Raw genomic sequence first — 26,430 nt, 5'->3', positions numbered from 1 at the left:
AAATTATTTTTGAATGCCAGCACCTAAATGGAAAATGTTAATTCTTGAAGCTTTAATGTCTTTCAGGTCCAGCCTGGAGATTGTAATAATTTAAACAAGTGGAAACCCTTACAATCATAAAATCTCTACAGTGCAGAAGGAGGCCATTCAGCCCAAAGAATCAGCACTGACTCTTTGAATCACCAAACACCCGCCCCATCCCCGTAACACCACCCAACATTTGGACACTTAGGGGTATTTTAGCATGGCCAATCCACCTAACCTGCACATTTTTGGGCTGTGGGAGGAAACCGGAACACCAGTAGGAAACCCACGCAGTAACGGGAAGAATGTGCAAACTCCACACAGTCACCCAAGGTCAGAATCGAACCTGGGTTCCTGGCGCTTTGAGGCCGCAGTGTTAACCTTGTTGTAGACTTTATCCAAGAGTATTTACAATATATCAATTTGCTTAATATCTCATCAGAACAAAGAGACAGCCTCTTTAAAAAAAACTGTACTTCGAAAGAACACCTAATCATGAAGGATATTTTAAAAATGACTATGGCCGGGATTCTCCAGTAACCGGCCGGGCGGGCATTACCGTCGCCAAGGAGTGGCGTGAATCACTCCAGCGTCGGCCCGCCCGGAAGGTGCGGAATCCTCTGCACCTTCGGGGGCTAGGCCAATGTTGGAGTGGTTGGCGCCGCGCCAACCGGCGGCGAAGGGCCTCCGCCAGCTGGTACGAGTTGGCGCATGCGCAGGAGCGCCAGCGTGTTCTGGCGCATTCGTAGAACTGCTGGCGTGTTCCCTGCGCATGCACAGGGGGTTTATTCTCCGCGCCGGCCATGGCGGAGCTTTACACAGACCGGCGCGGAGGGAAAGAGTGTCCCCACGGCACAGGCCTGTCCGCAGATCAGTGGGCCCTGATCGCAGGCCAGGCCACCGTGGGGGGCCACCGTGGGGGGCCACCGTGCCCCCCCCCCCCGCAGGCCGCTCTCAGAGCCAGGACCCGCCGGTACAGACCTGGTCTAATCCGCGCCGGCGGGACTGGCCGAAAACGGGCGGCCGCTCGGCCCATCGGGGACCGGAGAATCGCTGGGGGCCCTGCCAACAGCCCCCGACCGGTGAGGCGTGATCTCCGCCAAAAGACCGGCGCCGGAGAATTTGACAGCCGGCGTCGGAGCGACGGGGCAGGATTCACGCTGCCCCCCGGCGATTCTCCGACCCCAATCACGTCCTATATTTTTACTCAATAAGATGTCATCAAGATAGGGAAACCATCACACCAGTAAACATGGGTAAAAACACAACACGATTTCTGCAACAGAGACAGGGAAGGAAGACTCTGGTGCTTAGCTTAGCACTAGTTATCCTTCAGTTTGTTTCTGCTAAATTCATTCTCAGCTATAAACAGGATGAATTTACAAGCCCCAGTGCGTGCAAGCTGCTTTTGAAATTGGCCATACCGTAAATCTGGTATTAAGTACAACAATCGTTCTTTTTTGCCAAGGTCAACAGTAGCTATATTGTCCTCCCCGGGAAATTAATCCAAGCAATGACTTTGCCATCCAGATGCTGAGAGGGAAAACACGGAACCTCTTTGAAGGTCTAATTAGCTGAGCTACTTGTCAGGAATTAACGGGAGAAAATCCTCTCGTCGTCGAGTGATAATCTAATTATCAGGGATGATGGTGGAAACCCAATGTAATCGTGCCAAGCCTACTTACATTATCCTCACGAGAGTGCATCAGGTAATACTTCAGTCAAATATTTGGCTAGAGGAGATGATGAGCAAGCCATTTGTAACTCTCTTGGAAAGCACTGAAGAAATTACCGGGTCATTACTTTCCTTATGTTACATTTTTCAAACAGACTGACTGAATTTTTTTCCTGCACTTCAGAAAGCTCCTGCCTCGCCACAGAATTGTTAAAACTATCAGTGTTGGAAGAGAGAGGGCATTGCAGGCCATTATCTTGTCAAAGATGAGAACAGAATTATTACGTTTATTTGCAGTTTCTAACTTGTTGACTGGGCCACTTGCTTTGATTCAGTCCATTTTTTTCCTTTATACAGCGGGAGGGATTGTAATGATAATTACTCTTGTGACTCTGGGTTTATGCTTAATGTCACCCGATGGGCATTGCAAATAACAGAACAGAGCTCCAAAAGTAATATCTTGGGCAAGTAATATCCTTATTTAAAGGAATGTTCTGTAGGCAAGTCCCAGATCACGGTTGTTCCAAAACAGACCTGCCCCCATTTTACTCATGGAAAAATGGTGTAATTTGTATTTTAACCATTTCTTGGGGCTTCAGCAGATCCTCTGAAGTTGCGCTGAACTAACTCCCCAGAGATATTAAATCCCAATTTCTACATCATAACTCAAACTTAACAATTAATTTGGACTGAATATAGCGACCTTAACACACTTCTAACCTTTCTCACTGTTACGCAGTTGTATGTATTTCAATTAGTTTGAAATCTGCATTAATTAGTATTCTTTTTGTACTAACATCTCTGTGTTAGTAAAACTGTGCTTTGTAACAAGAGGTGGTCCTGAACGTGATGCTGTGGGATACTGGCATGCAAATCTCTTCATATTAATTTTATCGATACACTACATTACAAGAGACCTGAAATCTATATTTTGAAACAGAGTTAACGACTCCACCCAAATGAGAGAGCAATTTCAAACAAATACAAAGTTAAGCATCAATATTCCTAGGCACTATTTCAATGTTGATTTTTTCCATTGTTTTCCTGTTTTCAACAGTCTGTTTAAAAATTAGATGGGAGGTGCTTGAAAATAAGCCCACTTTAATAATCTCTTTGGGAAAAGGGAACTTTTGTGTAACTTGGACATGTAAAGGTTCATGGAATAAAAAGCATCCTTCAAGCCAATTTCAGAAATGTTCAAATCTGAAAGGATTAGTTCACTCAAAACATTTAATAGTAATTAGGACAACTCAGGATTTGACAGAAATGGGATTGGGGTAGGGAAGAGGCGGTCTGAAAAAGACGAAGGCTGAGCCAGGGTGATAATAAAGCTGGAGGAGAAGATAGGTCTGCAATTCTTTAAATTCTGTATTTTATGATATACCAAAACGTGGTCGTGAAAACATCTTGCATTTATACAGCAACTTTAACATCACAAAACGTCCCTCGATACTCACACATAAGTGCCGTCTAACAAAATCTGACACTGTCATGAGGAGGTTATTCACTCTTATTCTCATTCCCACTTTTTGTAGTGTGCATATGAACAATTATTTATCTATTAATTTATCCTCAAGTTTATTGGCAACCATCCAAAACACGATCGTGAGGATCTCGACAGGTTTTGTTCTGCAAATGCTATGTGGCTTTTATTTCATTGTCTAATCTTTTTAAGCTATGGCCTCTATCTACATTTATATGCCTGTAGGGACTGCTACTGCGAGACCTTCCTCTTGAACTGTATTTTTCCTGTAGTTTGTAGTCATTTTCTGACTTTCTGATAGCTTAATGGGTACATACTTTAAACAGTGTAAATAAACTAGCTCTCAGTAAATACTCTGACACACCAGCAGCTCTCCCTTGCTAGAATCCTGGACTAACACTTTCTACAACATGGTAGCAGTGGTGGCCGCACCAGTTTAGTCTATAGTGTCTTCATTATGTCTCCTGTAGACAACAACACCTAAAATCTCTTCCAAATCAAATCCTATATCCAGTGCCTCCACTAGAGCCAGTGTTTCAGAAGCCATTGCACTTTTTAAAAGTACCTTAAAGGGCACTCTCTAATCTTGCCCACAGATAGTAATACGAAACCAACTGCATAGAACTAATGACAACTTTCACAAATTCTACAGTTCCATCCTGTGAGAAATCATTAACATTCATCATGAAGGTGCCTCAAAATTTTCTTTTATAATGCCAATGAAACCTAGAGGGATTTATTTTAGTTGAGCATATCCTATTTTCAGCAAAACACAATTCACTAAAAAATACCATATCTGGAAGAATTATGCAGGTCGCAGACACATTTGTTTAGTTTCAATGGTTTTCCTTCCACCTGTTTAGGTGGTTTCAAAAACACTTCTCTCTGAAATGTGCCTTTTTTGTCAGTTGATATATACTCCAATGAATGTGACTAAAAGAGCCAAGATGAGGCTTATTACATTTGCAGCTGTGGGAGAGTTCACTTCAACATCTGCATCACCCAGTTTCTCTTCAAAACCTACTAACCTCAGTTTAACCTTCCCATCTGCAAGGTTCAATACAAACACCTCTATGTGCGACCTAGCTGGCTGTTCTTTATCTGGCACCTCAGAATAAACTTCAAACTTTAGCCAACTATCTGACTCTTTGTTTCGTCTCTCTCATTTATTTATCCTCAGGTTTATTGGCTGCCACCAAAACATAATCATGAGGATCTCAACAGGTTTTGTTCTGCAAACGCCATGTGGCTTTTATTTCATTGTCTGATCTATTTAAGCTATTGCCTCTATCTCCATTTTTTGTCTGCAGGGACTACTACTGGGAGACCTTCCTCTTGAACTGTCAGCTTTTTTCCTGTAGTTTGTTGTCGTTTTCTGATGTTCAGGATTCACCATCACTCTTTATTCTGCACTTTCAACCCATTCTTCCAGTCCACGGACGTCATCCATCATCCTGAACATTCAACCCATATTTAAACTTACCAGTGGTATATCCTGTACACCCTACAATCATTGCATCTCTCCGTTCATTAGTATCCTCTGGAACACGTTACCATGTACCCATTGCAGATAATGTGTTTTGGATGGAATAACTCTGCCGTGTTCACTCACGTTACCAATATCCAGGCCTCGATCTGTTGTACTCTGATCCTCTGGATGTTCACAGTATTTTAACAGTAACTTCATTGCATTGTTAATGTAAGCCTACTTGTGACACTAATAAAGATTACTCTGTTCATCACAAAGTACAGCTGCATTTCAGGTGCAGTGGTCACATTGATCAGCTGCAAAGAGTCTAAGCTTTTAGAATTAATTCTGATTATTCATGAGGAATCTTTTCTTCATGAGAAAGCTTTTCTTCAATGTGTGACAAGTATTGAATCCCATCATCATGAATTACCAATACCTTTCCACTCCCTATTACAGTGTAAGGGGCTAAAATGATGGATATATTAATCGATGGAGCACATGATAACGTGGTCCTGACATTAGGAGACAGCGGCAAACAGATGGGCAGCCCTGACGGGACATATACTTGCCGATAAATTACCATCTACATAGTTTAAATAGTTTTAATAAGCTAGTTCTGAGTGAATACTATGACAAATCTGCAGCACTCCCTAGCTAGAATTCTGGCCTAGCACCTTCTACAACAGGGTAGCAGCGCCAATTTAGTCTTTTGTTGGTGTCACGTAACAAATAGCCGTTGTCATGTTCTGTGGACTGGCCGAAGTAAATAATGAACTAGAGAACATCTAATTTAAATAATTTATTATTTAACAATTGTGTGATTAAGATAGCTAGGTAAATAAAATAACGAACGACTAACACTAATTAACTATTATAGAGCTACTGCAAAATATGTCTGTCTCTGAGCACGATAAACTCCCAACTCCCCAGACCCAGAGTCATGTGGTGGGTTAACACTGCCACCTAGCGGTCGGAGTGCATGATATTATGTACATTAGTGCTTTATGCATATCATCACACGCATCTCACTCATTTTCAAGCCTCAAAGCCGATATGGAGATTGATCTGTAGCCATGCAGGTTACAGCATTTTAGATGTAAACCTAGGTATATTTTCAGCCTCAACCACCAATTTGGCTGTAAATTCCAGATGCCCACAACCCACTTGAGTGAAAACATTTTTCTGTCCCCTCTAATCCTTTTATCAATCATCTTAAATCTATGCCTTTGGTAATCGACCCCTCCGCTCAGGGCAACAGGTCTTTCTGGTCTACTCTATCTAGGCTCCTCATGATTTTGCACACATCAATTAGGTCACCCTCTCAGCCTCCTCTGTTTTAAGGAACCCCAGTCTGTCCAATCTTTCCTCATAGTTGCAGTTTTCAAGCCCCGACACTGCACTCTCTCCAGAGCAATGTTTTTCATTCCTGTAATGTGGTGACCAAATTGTGATCTGGGGTGGCGGGGAGGCGGAGGGGTGTTGAAACAACTAATGGAGATCAGAGCATCCTTTCAAAATGGTGCTCCGATCTCAGAAGTGAGGGACCTGTCGGAGAGATTAGGCCCTACCCCTCTCAGTTGCAGTGCAGATCCCAGCTTGCCAAAGAATGGCATGGAAAACTCCAATTTCCCCCCCAAAAATTCCAAATGCCATAGAATGGTACGCCAGGGGCCAGTCCGAAATCTTCGCTGGCAGGAGCACTTCAGAGTCCAGAGAGAATCCTGGCATGTCCCTGAATTGTGCCTCCCTCTCATTGGACTTGTTACATGCTGGCTAAAAAGGTTGTCTTGAATACAGATAAGAATTTTGTGCCTTCTGTGCTCTTCACACTGTTCGTATCCCAATAGAGATTATGATAGTTGGAAGTCTCCAAAACATTTTTGTCCTACTGTTTCTGCATGCAGAAATGTGTCAACGTATTTGCTCTTCTATCTCCCTCTCACTATTTGGGGGTCTATACTGCATTGCTCGCCTCGGTTTTATTTCTTGGCTCAACCCATATGGCCTAATTTGATGTTGCATTTTGTATATCATCCCTCCTCACAGCTATATGTGATCCTTTAACCAACAATGCAACACTTCCACCTTTTTTTTATCCCCCTTCCCTATCCTGCCTGAAAACTCTAGATCCAGGAATGTTCAGCTGTTATTTTTGCCCCTCTTTAAGTCAGGTTTACGTTATATGGATGATACCATTGGGGCTGGTTTAGTTCAATTGGCTCGACAGCTGGTTCATGATGCAGAAAAAGGCCAGCAGCGCGGGTTCAATTCCCATACCGGCTGAGGTTATTCATGAAGGCTCCACCTTCTCAACCCTGTCCCTCGCCTGAGGTGTGGTGACCCTCAGGTTAAATCACCACCAGTGAGCTCTCCCCCTCAAAGGGAAAAGCAGCTTATGGCCATCTGGGACTAGGGCGACTACCTTTACCATATATCATGCTGCTTTGTGACTATCTGTGCCCTTAGCTCATCGCTTTTGTTTGTTCTACACTCTGCATTTACATATATACCTTTTAATACTGCCAAATCCCTGTGCTGTACACTTCATATCCTGTGTCTCTCCTGTCTTTCAGAGTCACTCTCCATCTCCCGTTCCCGGTTCTGAATCTGCCCTCAAGGTCCCAACCGCCTGCCAATTTAGTTTAAACCCCCCTCCAACAGCACTAGTAAATCTCCCTGCGAGAATATTCATCCCAGTGCTGTTCAGAAGTCGACTATTTGGTTTGTACAGATTCTACCTTCCCCAGAACCGGTTGCAATGCATTAGAAATCTGATGCCCTCCTTTCTGCACCAGCTTTCCAGCCAGATGTTTTATTGCTCAATTCCTCTGTTTCTATGCTTACAAGTATGTGCGCCTGGGAGTAATCCTAAGAATCTGAGGCTCTGCTTCTCAAGTTCCCTGCTAGCTCCCTAAATTCTGCTTTCAGGACCTTATCCCCTTTTCTACCCACGACCTCTGGCTTATCATCCTCCCCCAGAAGAATGCCCTGCAGCCGCTCTGTGACATCCTTGACCTTTGCACCAGGGAGGCAACACACCATCCTGGAGTCATGTCTGTGGCCACAGAAACCCCTCCATTCCCCTAACTAACATATCCCCTGTTACCGCACTATTCCTTTCGTCTTTCTCCTCTACTGTACAGCAGAGCTGCCTGTAGTGCCACAAACCTGCCGCTGACCACATTCCTCGGAGGAAGCAACCTGTATCCAAATTGGAAGCCGATTGACTCGGGGGAGCCCAGTGTACTCCTGCACTACCTTAGTTCTTTGGACTGCCTGCCAATCATCCATTCCCTTTCCACCCAGGCTCATGGTGTGACCACCTCTCTGAAAGTGCTATTCACGTAGCGCTCAGCTTCACGGAAATGCCAATGATTCCAGCCACTGCTCAAGCTCCAAAAACTGGAGCTCGGGTTTCTGCAGCTGGTGGCACTTCTTGCACGTGTGGTCATCCAGGACAGGTTTTTTTCAAACTCAGGGTCGCGACGCACAGGTGTCGGGAAAGTCGTGGAGCGATCGCTTGTGGCGTTCCCGATCGCGGGAAGAAGTTCTGAACTGCCGCGAACGGCTTTTAAGAATGGCGGCCACAGGCAGTCCTCGATTGGTTGCGGTGTTTGAGTGGGCGGACGGTGCGAGGCTGGGCTGTGTGCTGGTCACGGCGCGCAGAGCGGTGGGGGGGAGGAAGAATGGGCTGACGGGCATCCGCGTGGTTGCGGTGCTAACAGTGGTGGCCCCAGCTTGGAGCTCCGCTCAGGTGCTCGTCCTTTGCGCACTGCTGGGCTCGCCCCCACCACCGATCAGCAGCATGCAACCTGTGGCTATTTGGTCAATCCGTTCAACGGCCAGCTCAACCTCTGTTTGCACTCCCACAACGGTAAGTAGTGGTCAAGAAGTGGTCTGTGACTGGGGTGGATACAGTGAGAGGAAGCCAGGCCAGGTTTCTCGGAATACTTAGGAACCAAGGCCAGTCAATAGGGCTCTAATATGTGAACACTTGAAGAAACCTGCAGTCTGTAGCGCACAAAGACTCCGTGAGACGAATAGAGTGAAGTCGATGAGGCTTTATTAAGCGTGTCTGTTCCCCAGCAGCCCGATAGTAAACTGGCCTGCGGGGGAAGACACCGGCTTCTTATACTTCGCCTTCAGGGCGGAGCTTGAGGTCAACGGCCAACCAGGACCCAGGATCTGTCAGCCAATGACATTAGGGCTTCCAGTCCCACATGACCCCCAATACATACTACCACACAGTCATCACTTTGTGTCACCACTCTCTGGAAAGCAGGAAATAAGTGCTTTTGGTGAGAATAGAGCAGGAGGTGACTTGGATGTTTGGATAGTGCAATGCAGTGGATAAATAAGAAATATTGTGACATTGTGCGTGTTTGACAAATTACTTCAGCTCCTCTAAAGTCGTAGTTTGTAAAGTAAAAACAAGACTGTACTTTGTTCTCTAATTTGTTACATTTCTAAAGAAATGGGAATATATTGAAAACAAAGTTTGTGTGTAAATGTAAGGATGCACATGTTATACTGAAGTTGTTTTAATATTTAGCAGTAAAAAGTCATAAATTTGGGAAAATTAGGTATTAGAAATAAAGTTTAAAAGTAAAAGAAGAATGCCGGCTGCGCCTTTAAATATGAACAATGAGTCTTTCTGCCAGAGGCATCGGCAGAGAGGAGGTCACGAGTCTGGCATGTCAATGCTTTGGGTGCAAAATCATGGAGGTGGGACTCCTCCATTTTGTAGCTGCCAACCCTGAGGGGAGAGTTATCATGTGCTAACTTACTATATACAAACTAGAATTAGTATAAACAAACTATTTTTAAATAACTGAATGAGCCTGTAGCTCTCCCTTGCTAGAGACCCAGCCTGGCACCTTTTACAACACATATCATCCTCACTGTTGTAGTATATCAATAATATATCAAATCTCCTGAATTGAACTCTGTCTTGGATGGTGCAATGCCTCAGTGTTCTATGAATTTACTCTGGTCCCCCAACCTTGCTAAAAGCATGTCTCTCGGCATTAAATACTAAGTATTTAAATACTCAGGAAAAAATGACTAATTGCAGCACATTCTATTGCAAAGAACAGAGGGTAACTTGGAATTGCGCCATAAACTGTTAGTTAGGACCGAGTCCACCAACAATCTGAAGAGAATTCTTTGCATGAGGTTTCCATGCCAGGACAATTGACAATTTACACTCTGGTCAACCATAGGATTATTCCGGTCACGCAAGCTGTTATTGAAAGGACACTTAGTTGCTGTATTCATGCCTATGATATTCATCAGAACTCCTATTATCCTTTAGGGAATGAAATCTGCTGTCCTTACCTGGTCTGGCCTACATATGGCTCCAGACCCACAGCAATGTGATTGACTCTTAAATGCCCTCTGAATCAGCCTAGCAAGCCACTCAGTTGTCAAACGGTTACAAAGTCTAAAAAAGGAAAATAAACTGGCCGGATTCAGCATCGACCGGAAACAACAATGGCACACCCACTCCCATTGACCCTGCAAAGTCTTCCTTCCTAATATCTCTGGGGGTTTGGACTGAAATTGGGACAGCTGTCCCACAGACTATAAACGAATCATACCTTGCAGACAATGTGCCAGACATCACCATCCCAATGTATGGCCTGTCCCACCATCAGGACAGGCCCACCAAAGGTGGTGGACCGTACAGCGGTATAAAATTGTGACAGAGTTGCCCTGGGAGTCCTTAACATTGACTCTGGATCCGAAGCAATCTCATGGCATCAAGTCAAACATGGGCAAGGAATCCTCCTGCTGGTTATCACCAATTTCCACCTCACCTGAAGCTAATGAATCAGTGCTCCTCCATGTTGCACACCACTTGGACACAGACACAGCATGTACTTTGGGTGGGATACTTGTCCATCTACAAGAGTGGCTCTGTAGCACCACTATTGGCCAAACACTAAAGAACATAGATGCAAGACTGGGTCTGCAGCAGGTGGTGAGGAAGTCAAGAGGGAAAAACCTATTTGACCTCATCCTCACCAATCTACCTGTCACAGATACATCTGTCCATGACAGTATTTGTAGGAGTAACCACCACACAGTCCTTGTGGAGACAGAGTCCTATCTTCATACTGAGGACACTGTTATGGACAGGAGCGGGATAATTTAAACAGCCGTGCATTCTCCGCTCACTACGACTCCCGAATCGGAAAGGTGTTTTTGATTTATTCCCTTTATAAGTGGTGGGCTATTTGTAATTTGAAGTGTTCCAATCCTCTTATGAATAACATACTCGAGAAGAGATCAATTAAAGGGTTGATTTATTTCACACACACACAAAATGTGGACCAGAGGTAATGATCCCTTTGGCACATATACAATAAAAAAGGGATACGGTAAAGAAAGGAGTGTGGAGCCAGACTACAATAAAAATACAAGTTACGGTTTTATGTCAGCCCATAATCCAAATCTAAAGTCTAATGGAGAGTTTCATCAGAGAGTAGGTTAGCTGACTGTCGCAGGGTGATCCATCTTTTGAGAAGCGAGGACTTCTAACAGGGGGTAAGGCATCTGGAGTTGAATGACACTTGAAAGATACCAGTTCCGACATCCCAGTAGTTCACAATGTAGATGAAAGCCAGACGATTGTACCTGCACAGAGCTCCTTCTGCTGCTACCTGCAAGGTGGTCAGATAGTAAAAAAACACAGGCTGCTGCCTGGAGTCCTGTTCTCTTTGGAGATCCAATAGTGAATGAAGATCCAATAGCTTATTAATTAAAGGAATTCAGATAGCTCACTCTTGGTCATGTGACAGTGCAGTTATGGGTTGACTAACAAGGACCCTGGTTGACTCCCATTGTGTTTTGGAGCAGGTAACAGTCAGGCCATCAACTGCACATTGGATATTAGGAGTCACAAACAGCCGCCTTTGTCTTCAGAGACACAGCATCTCCGGAGGCCAGAATTCGTCTTTAGAAATGCAAAGAAGCTCCTGGAAGAGGCATTAGCACCTTTTTTAAAGATAGAGCCAGAGAATCCCTGCAGTGCAGAAGGAGGTCATTCGCCCCATCGAGTCTGCACCAAACCTACCTCGGCCCACAGACCTGCCCCATCCCCATATACCAACCCAACCCGCATGTCCTTGGGCACCAAGGGGCAATTAGCATGGCCAATCTACCTAACCTGCACATCTTTGAACTTTGGGAGGAAACTGGAGCACGCGATGGAAACCCACGCTCTCACAGGGAAGAAGTGCAAACTCCACACAGTGACCCAAGGCCGGAATTGAACCTGGGCCCCTCGCGCTGTGAGGCAGCAGTTCTAACCATTGTGCTACTGTGCCATCCTAACTCAGATAACCCTGTTGATTTGTCTGAAGGTTAGGAATTCCTCTGGAATGAGACATGGCTAGTCTGAGAAAAACCTTGTCCATTTTTAAAAAGAAAATTGCTAATTTTACAGACCAGTCCATTTGACGCAGATATGCATTATATTTTAATTCCTGTTTCAACCAGGATAATACCCTCCATTATATTGCATAGCAATGGGAAAGATTTCAAATAGATGTACCAACTCAAAACTGGGCATTCATGAGGCAGTGTGGGCTTTCATCAGCAGCAGAATTCTATACAACTACAATCCAGAACCTCATGATCTGGCATATCCCCCACTCTACCATTACCATCAAACTGCAGAACCAACTCTAATTCAATGTCCCTATAGGTTGCGTCCTAGGATATTAAAGGAAGTAGCTACAGAGATAGTGGATGCACTGTGAGTCATCTTCCAAGAATCCTTAAATTCTGGAGAAGTCTCAGGATTGGAAAAATGCAGGGAGGGAGACAAAAAACAAAACAATTGGTCAGTTATCTTAACTTATGTCACTGGGGAAATGTTAGAGTCCATTATAAAGGATGCATTAGCAGAGCATATAGAAAAACATGATACAACCAAGCAGTCATCATGGCTTCATGAAGGGGAAATCACGCCTGACAGGATAGATAAAAAGGAATCAATAAATATAACACACTAGGGCGGCATGTGGCGTAGTGGATAGCACTGGGACTGCGGCGCTGAGGACCCGGGTTCGAATCCCGGCCCGAGTCACTGTCCGTGTGGAGTTTGCACATTCTCCCCATGTCTGCATGGGTTTCACCCCCACAACCCAAAGATGTGCAGGTTAGGGGCAGCACGGTAGCTTAGGGGCAGCACGGTAGCATTGTGGATAGCACAATTGCTTCACAGCTCCAGGGTCCCAGGTTCGATTCCGGCTTAGGTCACTGTCTGTGCGGAGTCTGCACATCCTCCCCGTGTGTGCGTGGGTTTCCTGATGTGCAGGTTAGGTGGATTGGCCATGATAAATTGCCCTTAGAGTCCAAAACTGCCCTTAGTGTTGGGTGGGGTTACTGGGTTATGGGGTGGAGGTGTTGACCTTGGGTAGGGTGCTCTTTCCAAGAGCCGGTGCAGACTCGATGGGCCGAATGGCCTCCTTCTGCACTGTAAATTCTATGAAAGGTGGATTGGCCATGCTAAACTGTCCCATAATTGGAAAAAAAAAATTGGACTCTAAATTTATAAATAAATAAATAAATATAACGCACTTGGATTTCCAAAAAGCGTTCGACAAGATACCACAAAAAAAGGCAACTTAATAGGATAAGAGCCCATGGTGTTGGGGGTAGTTAGCATCAATTAGCATGGATATAGGATTACCCAACTGATAGAAAACAGAGAGTTAGGATAAGAGGGTCATTTTCAGAATGGTAACCTGTAACTAGTGGAGTGCCACAGTGCTGGGGCCACAATTATTTACAATATATAGTAATGATCTGAATGAGGGAAGTGAATGCACTATTGCCAAGTTTGCAGATTACACAAAAATAGATGGCAAGGCAAGTGATGAGGATGATGTAAAGAGCCCAGAGAGGGAGAGAGGCAGGTTAAGTGAGTGGGTAAACACTTGGCAGATGGAATATAATGTAGGAAAATGTGGTTATGCTCTTTGCAAGGAAGAATATGGAGCTGAATATTATTTAAATGTAGAAAGACTGCAGAAAACTGCAGCACCGAGGAATTCGGGGTCCTCATGTATAAATCACAAAGAGCTAGCACGCAAGTTCAGCAGGTAATTGGGAAGGCAAATGGAATGTTGCCATTTATTTCCAAGGGAATGGGGTCTTGCTAAAACTATACAAGGCAGTACCTGGAGTACTGTGAACAGTTTTGGTCCCCTTATCAAAGATATCCTGGCATTGGAGGCAGTCCAGAGAAGGTTCACTAGGTTGATCCCGGATATGGAGGGATTTTCTTCTGAGGACAGGTTGACTAGGTTGTGCCTGTACTCATTGGAGTCAAGAAGAATGAGTGGTGACCTTATTGAGACATATAGGATTTTCAGGGGCCTTGATGTAGATGCTGACAAGAGGGCATAATCTGAGTAAAAGCTCGCCCGTTTAAGACAGAGGTGAGGAGGAATTTCTTCTCTCAGAGGGTAGTGAATCTGTGGAATTCTTTACCACAGAGAGCTGTGGAGGCTGCGTCATATGATCTGTTCAAGACTGAGTTAGGCAGATTTTTAATCAGTAGGAGAATAAAGGGTTATGGGGATAAGGTGGGAAAGTGGATCTGAGGATTATCATATCAGATCAGTCATGATATCAGTGAATGACAGCGTAGGCTCAAGGGGCTGAATGGCCTATATCCGATCCTATGTCTTATGGTTAATGATGAGTACAGGAGGGCATGCCAGGAGCAGCACCAGGCATACCAAAAAATGATGTATCAACCAAGTAAAGCTACATCACAGGATTACTTGCATACCAAACAACATAAGCAGAATGCAAATGACAGAGTTAAGCAATCCCAACGGATCAGATCTAAGCCCTGCAGTCCTGCCCCATGCAGTCGTGAATGGTGTTGGACAATTAAACAGAAGGCTCCACAAATATCCCCATCCTCAAGATGGGAAAACCTAGCACATCAGTGCAAGTGATAAGGCTGAAGCATTTACATCTTGAACCAGGAGTAGTGATGGATAAGGACAAGCATGGCCCGCGGATGAGAGTGCTTTATTGGGCAAGGACCAATTACATCCAAATCAGACAAGAACTGAGGAATGTGGATTGGGAATGGGGCAGCACGGTAGTACAGTGGTTAACACTGTTGCTTCACAACGCCAGGGTCCCAGGTTCGATTCCCGGCTAGCACTGTTGCTTCACTGTGCAGAGTCTGCATGTTCTCCCCGTGTCTGCGTGGGTTTCCTCCGGGTGCTCCGGTTTCCTCCCACAAGTCCAGAAAGACGTGCTGTTAGATAATTTGGACATTCTGGATTCTCCCTCAGTGTACCGAATGGGTGCCGGAATGTGGCGACTGGGGGCTTTTCACAGTAACTTCATTGCAGTGTTAATGTGAGCCTACTTGTGACACTAATAAAGATTATTATTAATACTATTTGAGAACAAATCCACGTCTGACATGTGGGAGGCTTTTAAAGGCCAGTTGATTGAAGTGCAGGACAAGCATGATCCTGCAAAAATGAAGGATAGAAATGGCAGGATTCGGAGGCAGCATAGTGGCACAGTGGTTAGCACTGCTGCCTCACGGCGCTGAGGTCCCAGGTTCGATCCCGGTTCTGGGTCACTGTCCATGTGGAGTTTGCATATTCTTCCCATGTTTGCGTGGGTTTCGCCCCCACAACCCAAAGATGTGTAGGGTAGGTGGATTGGCCACGCTAAATTGCCCCTTAATTGGAAAAATGAATTGGGTACTCTAAATTTAAAAAAAAGAAATGGCAGGATTTGGAAACCATGGATGACAAGGGAAATTGTAAGAGTCAAAAGGAAAAAGGAAGGATACGATAGGTCGCGGCATTTAAAAACTGACAAAGCCCGCAAGCAGTACCGTGAAAGTTGGAAGGAACTTAAACATGGAATTGGGAGGGCTAAAAGGGACCATGAAATGTCTTTAGCAAACATGGTCAAGGAGAATTTCAAGGCTTTTGATGCATATATTAGGAACAAGAGAAAGAGGAGGCCCACTTAAGGACAAGGGAGGGAAGTTATGCGTGGAACCACAGGAAGTGGTTGAAATCCTTAATGAGCACTTTGCATCAGTATTCACCAGGGAGAAGGACATGATGGATGTTGAGGTCAGGGATAGAAGTGTGAACTCTCTTGAATCAATATATCAAAAGAGGAAGTGTGGAGTATCCTAAATTGCATTAAGGTAGACAGGTCCGCGGACAAGTCCTGTGATCTATCCCAGGTTACTGCGGCAGGCAAGGGGAGAAATAGCTGGGGCCTTAACAGGTATTTTCACATCCTCTTTGACCAAAGGAAAGGTTCTAGAGGACTGGAGAATAACCAATGTTAATCCATTGTTTCAGAAAAGGAAGCAGGGACAATCCAGCAAATTATAGGTCAGTGAGCCTGATATCTGTGGTGCGGAAGCTTTTGGAAAAGACACTGAGGGACAGGATATATGCACATTTGGAGAAAAATGGACAGGCTGAATGGTTTTGTATGAGGAAGATCATGTCTCACCAACTTAATTGAGTTTTTTGAAGGGGTGACAAAAAAAATTGATGAGGGAAAGGTTGTGGATGTAGTTTATATGGACTTTAGTAAAGCATTTGATAAGGTCCCACATGGCAAATTGGTACAAAAACTAAAATCACATGAGATTTGGGGTGGGCTGGCTAGATGGATACAGAACTAGCGTGGTTATAGTGAGTAGCGGTGGAAGGGTGTTTTTCCGAATGGAAATCTGTAGCTAGTGATGTTCCACAAGGGAACAGTCCTGGGACCGCTTGTTAGCAGAATATATAAATGATCTGGAGGAAAATGTGGGTGGTCTGATGAGTAAGTTTGCGGATGACACGAAGATTGGCGGAGTTGCTGATAGAGCCGAGGATTGTCAGAGTATACAACAGGATATAGGTAGATTGGAGACTTGGGCACAGAAACGGCAGATGGAGTTTAATTCGGACAAACGTGGGGTAATGTATTTTGTCGGATCAAATCTAGATATGAATTATGCTGTAAATGGCAGAACCCATAGGATCATTAACATACGGATGGATCGGGGCATGCAGGTCCACAGTTCCCCCAAAATGGCAACACAGGTGACCAAGGTGATTAAGAAGGCATATGGCATGCTTGCCTTCATCAATCGGGACATTGAGGACAAGAGTTGGGAAATCACGTTGCAGTTATATAAAACCTTGGTTAGGCGCATTTGGAGTATTGCGTTCAGTTCTGGTCACCACGTAATCAGAGGAACGTGGAAGCTTTGGAGAGAGTGCAAAGAAGGCTCACCAGGATGTTGCCTGGTCTCAAAGGATTTGGTTATGAGGATAGGTTGAATAAACTAAGATTATTTTGACTGAAAAGACGGAGGCTGAGGGGAGACCTGACAGAGGTCTACTAAATTATGAGGGGCATAGACACGGTTGATAGTCAGAGGCTTTTTCCAAGGGTGGAAGTGTCAAATTCAAGGGGGCACAGGTTCAAGGTGAGAGGGGGAAAGTTTAAGGGAGATGTGTGTGGTATGTTTTTCATGCAGAGAGTGGTGGGTGCCTAGAACGCGCTGCCAGAGTATGTGGTGGAAGCAAGCACATTAGCAATATTTAAGAGACATCTGGATGAATGCATGAATAGGGAAGAAATAGAGGGATACCGGACCAAATAAAGGCAGGTTTTTATTTAAGTTAGAGAATCAGGATCGGCTTGGAGGGCCGAAGGGCCTGTTTCTGTGCTGTACTTTTCTTTGTTCTTTGAGTGGATGATCCATCTCAGTCTCCTCCAGAGGTCCCCAGCATCACAGATGTCAGTCTACAGCCAATTCGAATCACCCCACATGGTATCAAGAAACAGCTGAAGGCACTGGATACTGCAAAGGCTATGGGCCCTGACAACATTCTGGCCAAAGTACTGACTTGTGCTCCAGAACTTGCTGCACCCCTAGCCAAGCTATTCCCATATAGCTACTACACTGGCAACTACCCGGCAATGTGGAAACTTGTCCAGGTGTGTCCTGTCCACAGTGACAGGAAAAATTCAACCTGGCAAATAACCGCCCCATCAGCCTCCTCTCGATCATCGGTTAAGTGATGGAAGATGTCATCAACAGCTCTATCAAGCGGCACTTAGCAATAACCTGCTCACTGATGCCGAGTTTGGGTCACCCAGCTCCTGACCTTATTCTAGTCTAGGCCCAAACAAGAAGACAACAGTGCTGAGATGAGAGTGACTGCCGTTGACATCAAGGTAGCATTTGACCGCGAATGGCAACGAGGAACGCTAACAAAATCCAAATCAATGAGAATCATGAGGAAAATGCTCCACTAGTTGGAGTCATACCTAGCACAAAAGGAGATCAAGCACCACATTCCCAGGACATCATTTCAGGAGTTTATCAGTCCTAGGCCCAAAATCTTCAGCTGCTTCAGCAATGGCCTTCCATACACCATAAGGTAAGAAGTGGGATGTTCGCTGATGATTCCACAATGTTCAGCACCATTCACGATGACTCGGATACTGAAGCAGTCAGTCTCTATTTGCAGCAAGAATTGAACAGTGTCCAGGTTTAGTTTGGTTAGTGACAAGTTACATTCGCAAAGAACAAAGAAAAATACAGCACAGGAACAGGCCCTTCTGCCTGAACGACTGGCAGGCAATGACAATCTCCAACAAGCGGAGTGGCATGATGGCACAGTGGTTAGCACTGTTGTCTCTCAGAGCCAGAGACCCAGGTGCGATTCCAGCCGTGGGTTAACTGTGTGTGGAGTTTGCACATTTTCCCCATGTTTGCGTGTGTTTCCTTCCAGTCCAAAAATGTGCACATTAGGTGGAGTTATGTCAATAGGGCAAGGGTGCTCTATCGGAGGGTCGGTGCAGACTTGATGGGCCAAATGGCCTCCTTCTGCACTGTAGGGATTCTACGTTCTATGTTAAATAGAGATTCTAACCATCTCCCCTTGACATTCAACTGCATTATCATAGCTGATGCCCCCACTATCAACAACTTGGGGGTTACCATTAATCAGAAACTGAACTGGGCCAGCCATATAAATATTGTGGCTCCAAGAACAGGTCAGGGGCTGGGTGTTCTGTGGCGAGTAACTCACCTCCTGACTCCACAAAGTCTGTCCACCATCTACAAGACACAAGTCAGGAGTGTGATGGAATACTCCCCATTTCTTGGCTGAGTTCAGCTCCACAAATACTCAGGAAGCTCAACGCCATTCAGGACAAAGCAGCCCACTTGATCAGCATCTCACCTCTAACATTCGCTCCCTCCACCATCAATTCACAATGGCAGCAGTATGTACCTTCTACGGGATACCATGCATTAACTCACCAGGCTCCTTCAATAGCCAAACATGTGACCTCCACCACCTGAAAGGACCAGGGCAGCAGATGCATGGGAAAACCAATACCGACAAATTCCCCTCCAAGCCACTCCACCATCTGAACTTGGAACTATAGTCACCGTTCCTTCACAGTTGCTGGATAAAAATCCTGGAACTCCCTGCCAAACAGCACAGTGGGTGTACCTACACCATATGGATTGCAACGGTTCAAGAAGGCAGCTCACCACCACCTTCCCAAGAGCAATTAGTGATGGGTAATAAATGCTGGCCTAACCAGCGACACCACACTCCAGGAAGGAATGAAAGAAAGATTCCTGATTAACAAATTCCCCACCATTATTGGTCAAACATTGGTGTCCCAAATCAAGTCCCTATCTATTTTTCCATTAATTTAATCGATATCCATTCTCATTGCCAGCTCAATAAAATGGAAGATGGAAAAAATTATTTTCCCCATATCCTCAGATCCATGGTCACCTCATTAAAGTTATGTTCTTATGAAAGGTTTCCAATAGACATGGGAGCTCCTTTCAATGCTTCTGACAGATTGAACAATCCTCACTAATCTGTTCTATTAGTCTTGTAGACTGCATCAAATATACCTGGATTTTTTAGCAGGATATTTAACTGTTGAGAAGTAAGGTGAGCAAATTGCCAATGTTCCATTTCATTTCTTCTCCTAATCTCCTAATGCCATTAAGATTCAACTAATACTCTGTGAACGCCAGTTTTTGTTAAGGAAATACAATTACATCCTGAATATGTAAACTAGAAATCTAAAGATTCCCAAGTAAATTTTCAATTGTGCCTTTTTCATGTAGGTGTACTCAACAGTTTCAGGAGCTATACTGTATCACAGGTTCTGAATGACAGTCACAGTCTACTTGAAAGTTAACAATGATATTGGGCACAGAGGCCAGTCATGGCTCATCTCACTCACTTCTGTCGTAGCAGAAGAAATAGGTACACAATGTCCCAGAGAGAGCCCAGACAGGAATAGGGGGTTTTCCTCTAATGTATCTCCCTAATAAAGCAGACAGCAAATGAGATAGGCAAGAAAGTGGAAGCGAGGTAGTCAGGTCTGGTGATTGCAGTGGGTCATTAGAGGCGCACTCTATCCTGTCCAATAGCATGTCACATATTGAATAACTTTGGGTTGCCTCACCTCTGCAGTGTCTTCTACACTCCTAAGGTAGCTCTCATCATCTCTTCTTGCATCTCCCACTGGGATAGACATCCAACCAATGGCACTCTCTCCCCCTTCCTCTCATGAGCCCAGAGGACCAAGGAGGAGATGAAGATGGACAATCACACATCATGAGTGCACCATCCACCAGTACAGTGGATCCTAGAGGGCTTGATAGTTTGGCACAGGGAGATGATCATGGCACTAGTGTGCAGAAGGTGGCATCAGAGGCAAGGGTAGCTGTGGTCAGTCCTCCTTGAAGGAGGGAGAACTGACACAGCTCTGCTCAGCTGGGCCCAGAAGCAGAGCCTTAGGGGTCATTGGAAAGGAGGCTATAAGAGCTGTGCTCTCACATAATAGAGTTCCCTTGGGAGAGGATGAAACAGTTAACTCATATACGGCACAACGGCAAACAGGGCTTTGAATGAGAGAGTGTGACGATCTCCTCGAGAGCCATATGCAGCAGCACTTGGAGATGATGCAGGACAGCACGGTAGCACAGTGGTTAGCACAACTGCTTCACAGCTCCAGGATCCCAGGTTAGATTCCCGGCTTGGGTCACTGTCTGTGCGGAGTCTGCACGTTCTCCTCGTGTGTGTGTGTGTTTCTTCCGGGTGCTCCGGTTTCCTCCCACAGTCCAAAGATGTGCAGGTTAGGTGGATTGGCCACGCTAAATTGCCCTTAATGTCCAAAATTGCCCTTAGTATTGGCTGGGGTTACTGGGTTATGGGGATAGGGTGGAGGTGAGGGTGCTCTTTCCAAGAGCCGGTGCAGACTCGGTGGGCTGAATGGCCTCCTTCTGCACTGTAAATTCTATGAAATAAATTCTATGAAATAAATTCTATGAAATTATGCACTGAACACCACAGGATCCAAGAGGCATTGGGTAGCGTGGACCAGGCAGTGACCCTGGTGATGTGTTGGGTACTCTGGATCACATACAGGTCACCAACACTTGAAGTAGTGCAACACTATTTTATTAAAAGGTTAACTATTTAAACATACTTGAACTGTGGGTAAATACGATACCAGCTTTAACTAAAGACCTTTGCCTTGTCCTAACCAGTTGATGCACTCAGCACATGGTGAATGTCTGTGTTGCAGGCTGTGAGCTCTGTGCTCCTAGCTAGCTGCTACTCGAATGAGCGGGAACTCTGATGTCCCCTGTCTTTATAGTGCATGTGCTCTCACTGGTGATTGGCTGCGGTGTTGTGTATGTTGATTGGTCCCACTGTGTGTCCATCAGTGTGTGGCTGCACCATGATATACTGGGGTATATTATGATACCTGGTGGCACAGAGATCTTTGGAGGAGTTGTCAGCTGTACCTCAGGTAGTATCCTCCTCCAGGCATCCAGAGCACCCAGCAAGGGCTGAGGAAAAAGAGAATGGTAACCCTTATGCAGCATGCTGGGTCATTTTCTTTTGTTGTTTTTTGGTATTCTTCTTAGCTGTATTGTTCCCCCACCGATTTCTTCAATTTTTTGGCTAGTGCTGCCGTTTTAGCGCTTTCCAGGTCGGGTTCGGGTCGGGGTGTCTCCCGGTGCCCTCCGATCACATCCGCCACTGGAAATCCATGCTGACCCTTCTTGCTGCCCTGTTGACGGAGGTTTGTGCAGCAGGGCCCAGTGATTAAGTCTGCTCGCAATGCTTCATATGCAGTGCCCTCTGGAGATGCTCCTATGGGCACCTATATAATAAGGATGACTGCCAAATGGATCTCAACCACCAGAAACAAGTGAGCAGCTGTCCCTACCTCCTCCTGCATCGGGAAATGTGCAGAGGTGGCTGAGTGCAGGGGCCACTGCATCACAAAGAGCACAAAGTGGATCACTGGGATGTCTTCACATAGTCTCTGTCAATTGGTTTCCTCTTCTTGCACTGTATAAACAATGACACTTTAATTAAAGGTAGATATTTGGAAATCCTTTTATTTCTGCCAAGACATAAAAGTGATATGAGGTTGTGAAAGATGTAACAGGGTCCGCCAGCATGAGGGCAAAGACTCTGGGCTGATGTTTTCCCGTCATTGTTACTAAGTGATTCGATATTCCAGCTGAATCTTCCATGCACAGTTATGTCAGACTCCCGTCTGTGTTTCGCTCCTCCACCTTCGTCAGAGGGGTTCAGCTGAAATGCTCCTGAATCGAGAAATCCCTGATATTCATGATAGCTTCACAAGCCCTTTGCACCCCAGGGCATGTTCATGGTGCAGCCAAGCACCTCTCTGTTCAGTATCAACCTCCTTCGGCTCCACTTCCTCCTCCTCCTCCCCTCTCTCGCCTCCTGCTCCTCTCGCGATGAACTGTAACCTGCCAGGGCCTTCCAGTCCTCAAGGCCCACACCTCTCTGAAGGGCTTTGTTATGCAGAACGCAGGAGGCCACCACTATGACCGAGACACTTGCAAGGGGAAATGGAGGGTGGCACCTGACCAGCCCAGGCACCTTCAGAGGCCCAATGTCCTGGTCAGTGGTTGACCTAGTGAGCAGATGGCATTAGTTGTACTGTCTCTGTGTCTCTGTTTGGGGCTCCCATTGATGGGTGAGTTGTCACGTCTTCATGAGATCTACCTTATTCCCCAAGATTCATCCACAAGCTTTAGAGGTTGGAGAGAAGATCTAAGGCAGCGTGGACTACCAGATGGTAAAGGAGTCTTGTCAGCTGGCAGGAAAATGAATACACCACAATTATCGCAGTCATGGTCCAGCGGCATTGGTGATCTGCAAAATGCAGGGGCCTCACCTATTTTGTGGGGTGCCACTAAGATCCGAAGCTGGCCCTTGAAAGGAATCAGAAGTGAAAACATTAAAGACCACAGATGGCTATTAGCTGGACATGGTAAACAGGGCTATGAGATGAGATCTTCAGCAATGAGGGCACAGATCTCTTGAGACCATTTTCAGGAGATTTGCAGGCAAAGAGTCTCTCCCTTCACAACGTACACCCATCTTTGGTGGTAGGTCGTATGTTGTATCCTTCCTGACCCTCTCGGTGCCCTCCTGCTGCTTGGTGTTCAGCCCCTTCCTGCAGAATAGGTTCCTTTTCATCACCACTGTGCTCATTATTTAACACTATTACCGCCTTTGCCAGCCGCAGTCATCCTTCTGAATCAATGGTCAACCAACTGCTTGGGAAGCAGTGGGGGGTTAAGATCCCGCTCAATGCTCAATCTGATTGACCATTCTCCTCACCATATACGCAGTGCCAAGGGCACCTCTTTTGTGAAGTTTGAAGCCCCCTCTGCCAGGCTGACCTTCTTATGGGTGTGGAGTGATTTCCTGGTGCGGCCATGACTGGCCCCCCCAGTCTGTATGCATCCTTTCCTCTTGTTAGCAACAGACAGGGTGTGTAACTTGTGGACCTGTGTCAGAATCCCAAATTCCATCTCTAACAAGTATTTAATGGGCTTCTTAGCTACTTTAATCTGCCTCAATTGTGAGGCAGGCAGGATTTCTGCCCTGCCCCCACCCGTCCTCGTGTACATTACCGGCACCAGGAACAGTCACCCGACACAATGGCCAGCATGGGTATTTTAGTTGTGGGCCTCCACCCCACTTGAAGCAACCTGACACTTTGTAGCACAGAGGGACATGGGCATTGGCAGAGGTGCCATCTTTCAAACCAGTTGTGAATGAGTTTCTGCCTGAATGCAAGAGATTCCAGTGTTATTTGACGAAACACATGGTATCCCCTTGCCCATCGTTTCTGAACCAACAGCATTTAAAAAAGAAACAGGTTAAATAACGACTCATGCAAATTTAAGATCTTGCTGTGTGCTGGGCAACAAATCCACTGGCTGTAACCACTTTGGGAACGTCTTAATCATGTGAGCCAATGAAAGTTCTTCCTTAGGACAATTGTTGGTGTTGAACGGGTGTAAGCATTCACCCAATTCAGTCACCAGTATAATATAAACTAACCATCATTAGTATGAGCACAGACTAAATCAATGAACTTTTATTTCTGCAGAACAACTTAATTGAATATTATTCAAATATAGAAAAACAAACACTGCATAAGCCAGAGCAGCTGTAATGAAATAGCACTTACTTAAAGAATACATGCTAGATGAAAAATTCATTAAGAAACAGGTGTTTTGCTTTTCTCTTGTTTTCCTGCGATTAACTATTGACGGATCAACAGAACCTGCCACTTACCAGCTGCACGATTGGATCTGTACAGTGGACGGCTTGCTCCAATTTGGCCTTCTGCAGTCACCACCACAAAGTACACTTCTCCGGGCTCTGGAACATATGGCTTACATCAGTAAATCGTCAAAGCTTCAGGAAGTTAATAGTCTGAACTAAAAGCCGCATTATTTCAATTGCAATGCTAATAAAACTTAAGCACCTGAGGAATTCAAATATGTATGACTAGCGTCTCTACTTCACATCACAAAGATAGCAGCGACCCACTTACCTACATCCTCTAATATAAAAGATTGTTTGTCTTTCTCCACGTTGATGAACTTGAGGTTTTCCAGAGTTTTACCATAGCCAATGGTGTAGTGATTCACAAGTCCCTCAGATATATCTTGCAGTGGCTCCCAGAACACTTTCAGTCCCTTTTCATGAGGCAGAACCTTTATATTCTCCAGCTTTAAGGTGGAACCAACTGTAAAGATAGACGATTGACAGCTGTCAGCTAACACCATTCATAACTCCTTGACAACATTGATTTTGAATTGCTGTCCATCTGTTTGAGAATTCTGAAGTAAAATACCATAGATGCTGGAAATCTGAAATAAAAACAGAAGTGCTGGAAATACTCAGCAGGTCTGACAGCATCTATAGAGAAAGAAACAGAGTTAACATTTCAGGTCGTGACCTTTCATCAGAACAGTCTATAAGATGGGCCAAAATTTGCAAAACACTTGCACCCAGCAATGTCACATCCACAAAATATACCATTAATGTACCACTATAATGGCACAGAAATTCCAGGGAATTATGGTGTGACTGCTTTATGTTGTTATCTAAATCACAACATAATTTTCTGGGACTTTTGTGCTGCTCTATAGGGACACTTGTCAAAGAAGCTGACCAGGTCCTTATTACAGCTCCATCTCATTAAAAATCAATGGTGAGATTAGATTTGCTCCAAAATAGCACAACCACAAGGCCATTATAGAATGGCAACGGTCAGCTTGGTTAAATCATAGAAATGAGTGTACATGATTGACAATGTAAATAAACTTACATCTGCATTAACTGTTTAAGTGATAGCATCATACTTAGTGATCTATTGAACTGTGTTAAATAAACTACTTAAAAGTTGCACCACCCCATTACTGCATTATATCACATTACCCCATTTGGGTCACTAACGTCTTTTAGAAACTAGGAGTAGGCCATTCGGCCCTTCAAGCCTGCCTGCATTTAACATGACCATCGCTGATCCTCAATCCCAATGCCATTCCCGCTTTCTCCCCATACCTCTTGATGCCATTCAGATCTCAAAAAAAATCAATCTCTTTCTTGAATACATTCAATGACATGGCCTCCGCAGCCTTCTGTTGTAGAGAATTTTACAGGTTCACTACTCTATCAGTGAAGAAACTTTTCCTCATCTCAGTCCTAAGTGGTCTACCTCATACTTTGAGTCTGTCCCCTGGTTCTAGATTTCTCAACCAGAGGACATGTCGTCCCTGTGTCTAGTCTGTCCAGCCCTTTTAGGATTTTATACATTTCAATCAGATCATTTTTGATGCATGGGTGATTTGTGGACACGTGTCTTTAAGGCAGCCTGTGCCTTTAATTCAAATAGAAGGACCCAGAAGGCTGTGCTGTTTTAGACTGGCTGACAAGTTAGGCCACACTTGGAGTATAGTGTTCAATTCTGGTCGCCACACTACCAGAAGGATGTGGAGGCTTTAGAGAGGGTGCAGAAGAGATTTACCAGAATGTTGCCTGGTATGGAGGGCATTAGCTATGAGGAGCGGTTGAATAAACTCGGTTTGTTCTCACTGGAACGAAGGAGGTTGAGGGGCGACCTGATAGAGGTCTACAAAATTATGAGGGGCATAGACAGAGTGGATAGTCAGAGACTTTTCCCCAGGGTCGAGGGGTCAATTACTAGGGGGCATAAGTTTAAGGTGAGAGGGGCAAGGTTTAGAGTAGATGTACGAGGCAAGTTTTTTACGCAGAGGGTAGTGGGTGCCTGGAACTCGCTACCGGAGGAGGTGGTGGAAACAGGGACGATAGGGACATTTAAGGGGCATCTTGACAAATA

The 26,430-nt window shown here is 45.1% G+C and overlaps 1 protein-coding gene across 1 annotated transcript in view; it reads right to left on the bottom strand.

Moving 5' to 3' along the window:
* The window catches only part of fndc1 (fibronectin type III domain containing 1), a 342,477-nt gene that overhangs the window by 226,630 nt on the left and 89,417 nt on the right, over positions 1-26,430 (bottom strand). The window contains exons 2-3 of the mRNA XM_072507569.1: positions 24,619-24,813; positions 24,357-24,443 (exon numbers count right to left, since the gene is read on the bottom strand). Coding sequence (XP_072363670.1) covers positions 24,357-24,443; positions 24,619-24,813 — 282 coding nt within the window. The remainder of the gene's footprint in view (positions 1-24,356; positions 24,444-24,618; positions 24,814-26,430) is intronic.

The sequence above is a fragment of the Scyliorhinus torazame genome, chromosome 1 (genome assembly GCF_047496885.1).
Source record: "Scyliorhinus torazame isolate Kashiwa2021f chromosome 1, sScyTor2.1, whole genome shotgun sequence".
NCBI classification, from domain to species: Eukaryota; Metazoa; Chordata; class Chondrichthyes; order Carcharhiniformes; family Scyliorhinidae; genus Scyliorhinus; species Scyliorhinus torazame.
Note: the sequence above shows the minus strand (reverse complement) of the source record. Positions and strands in the feature narration are given on the sequence as shown.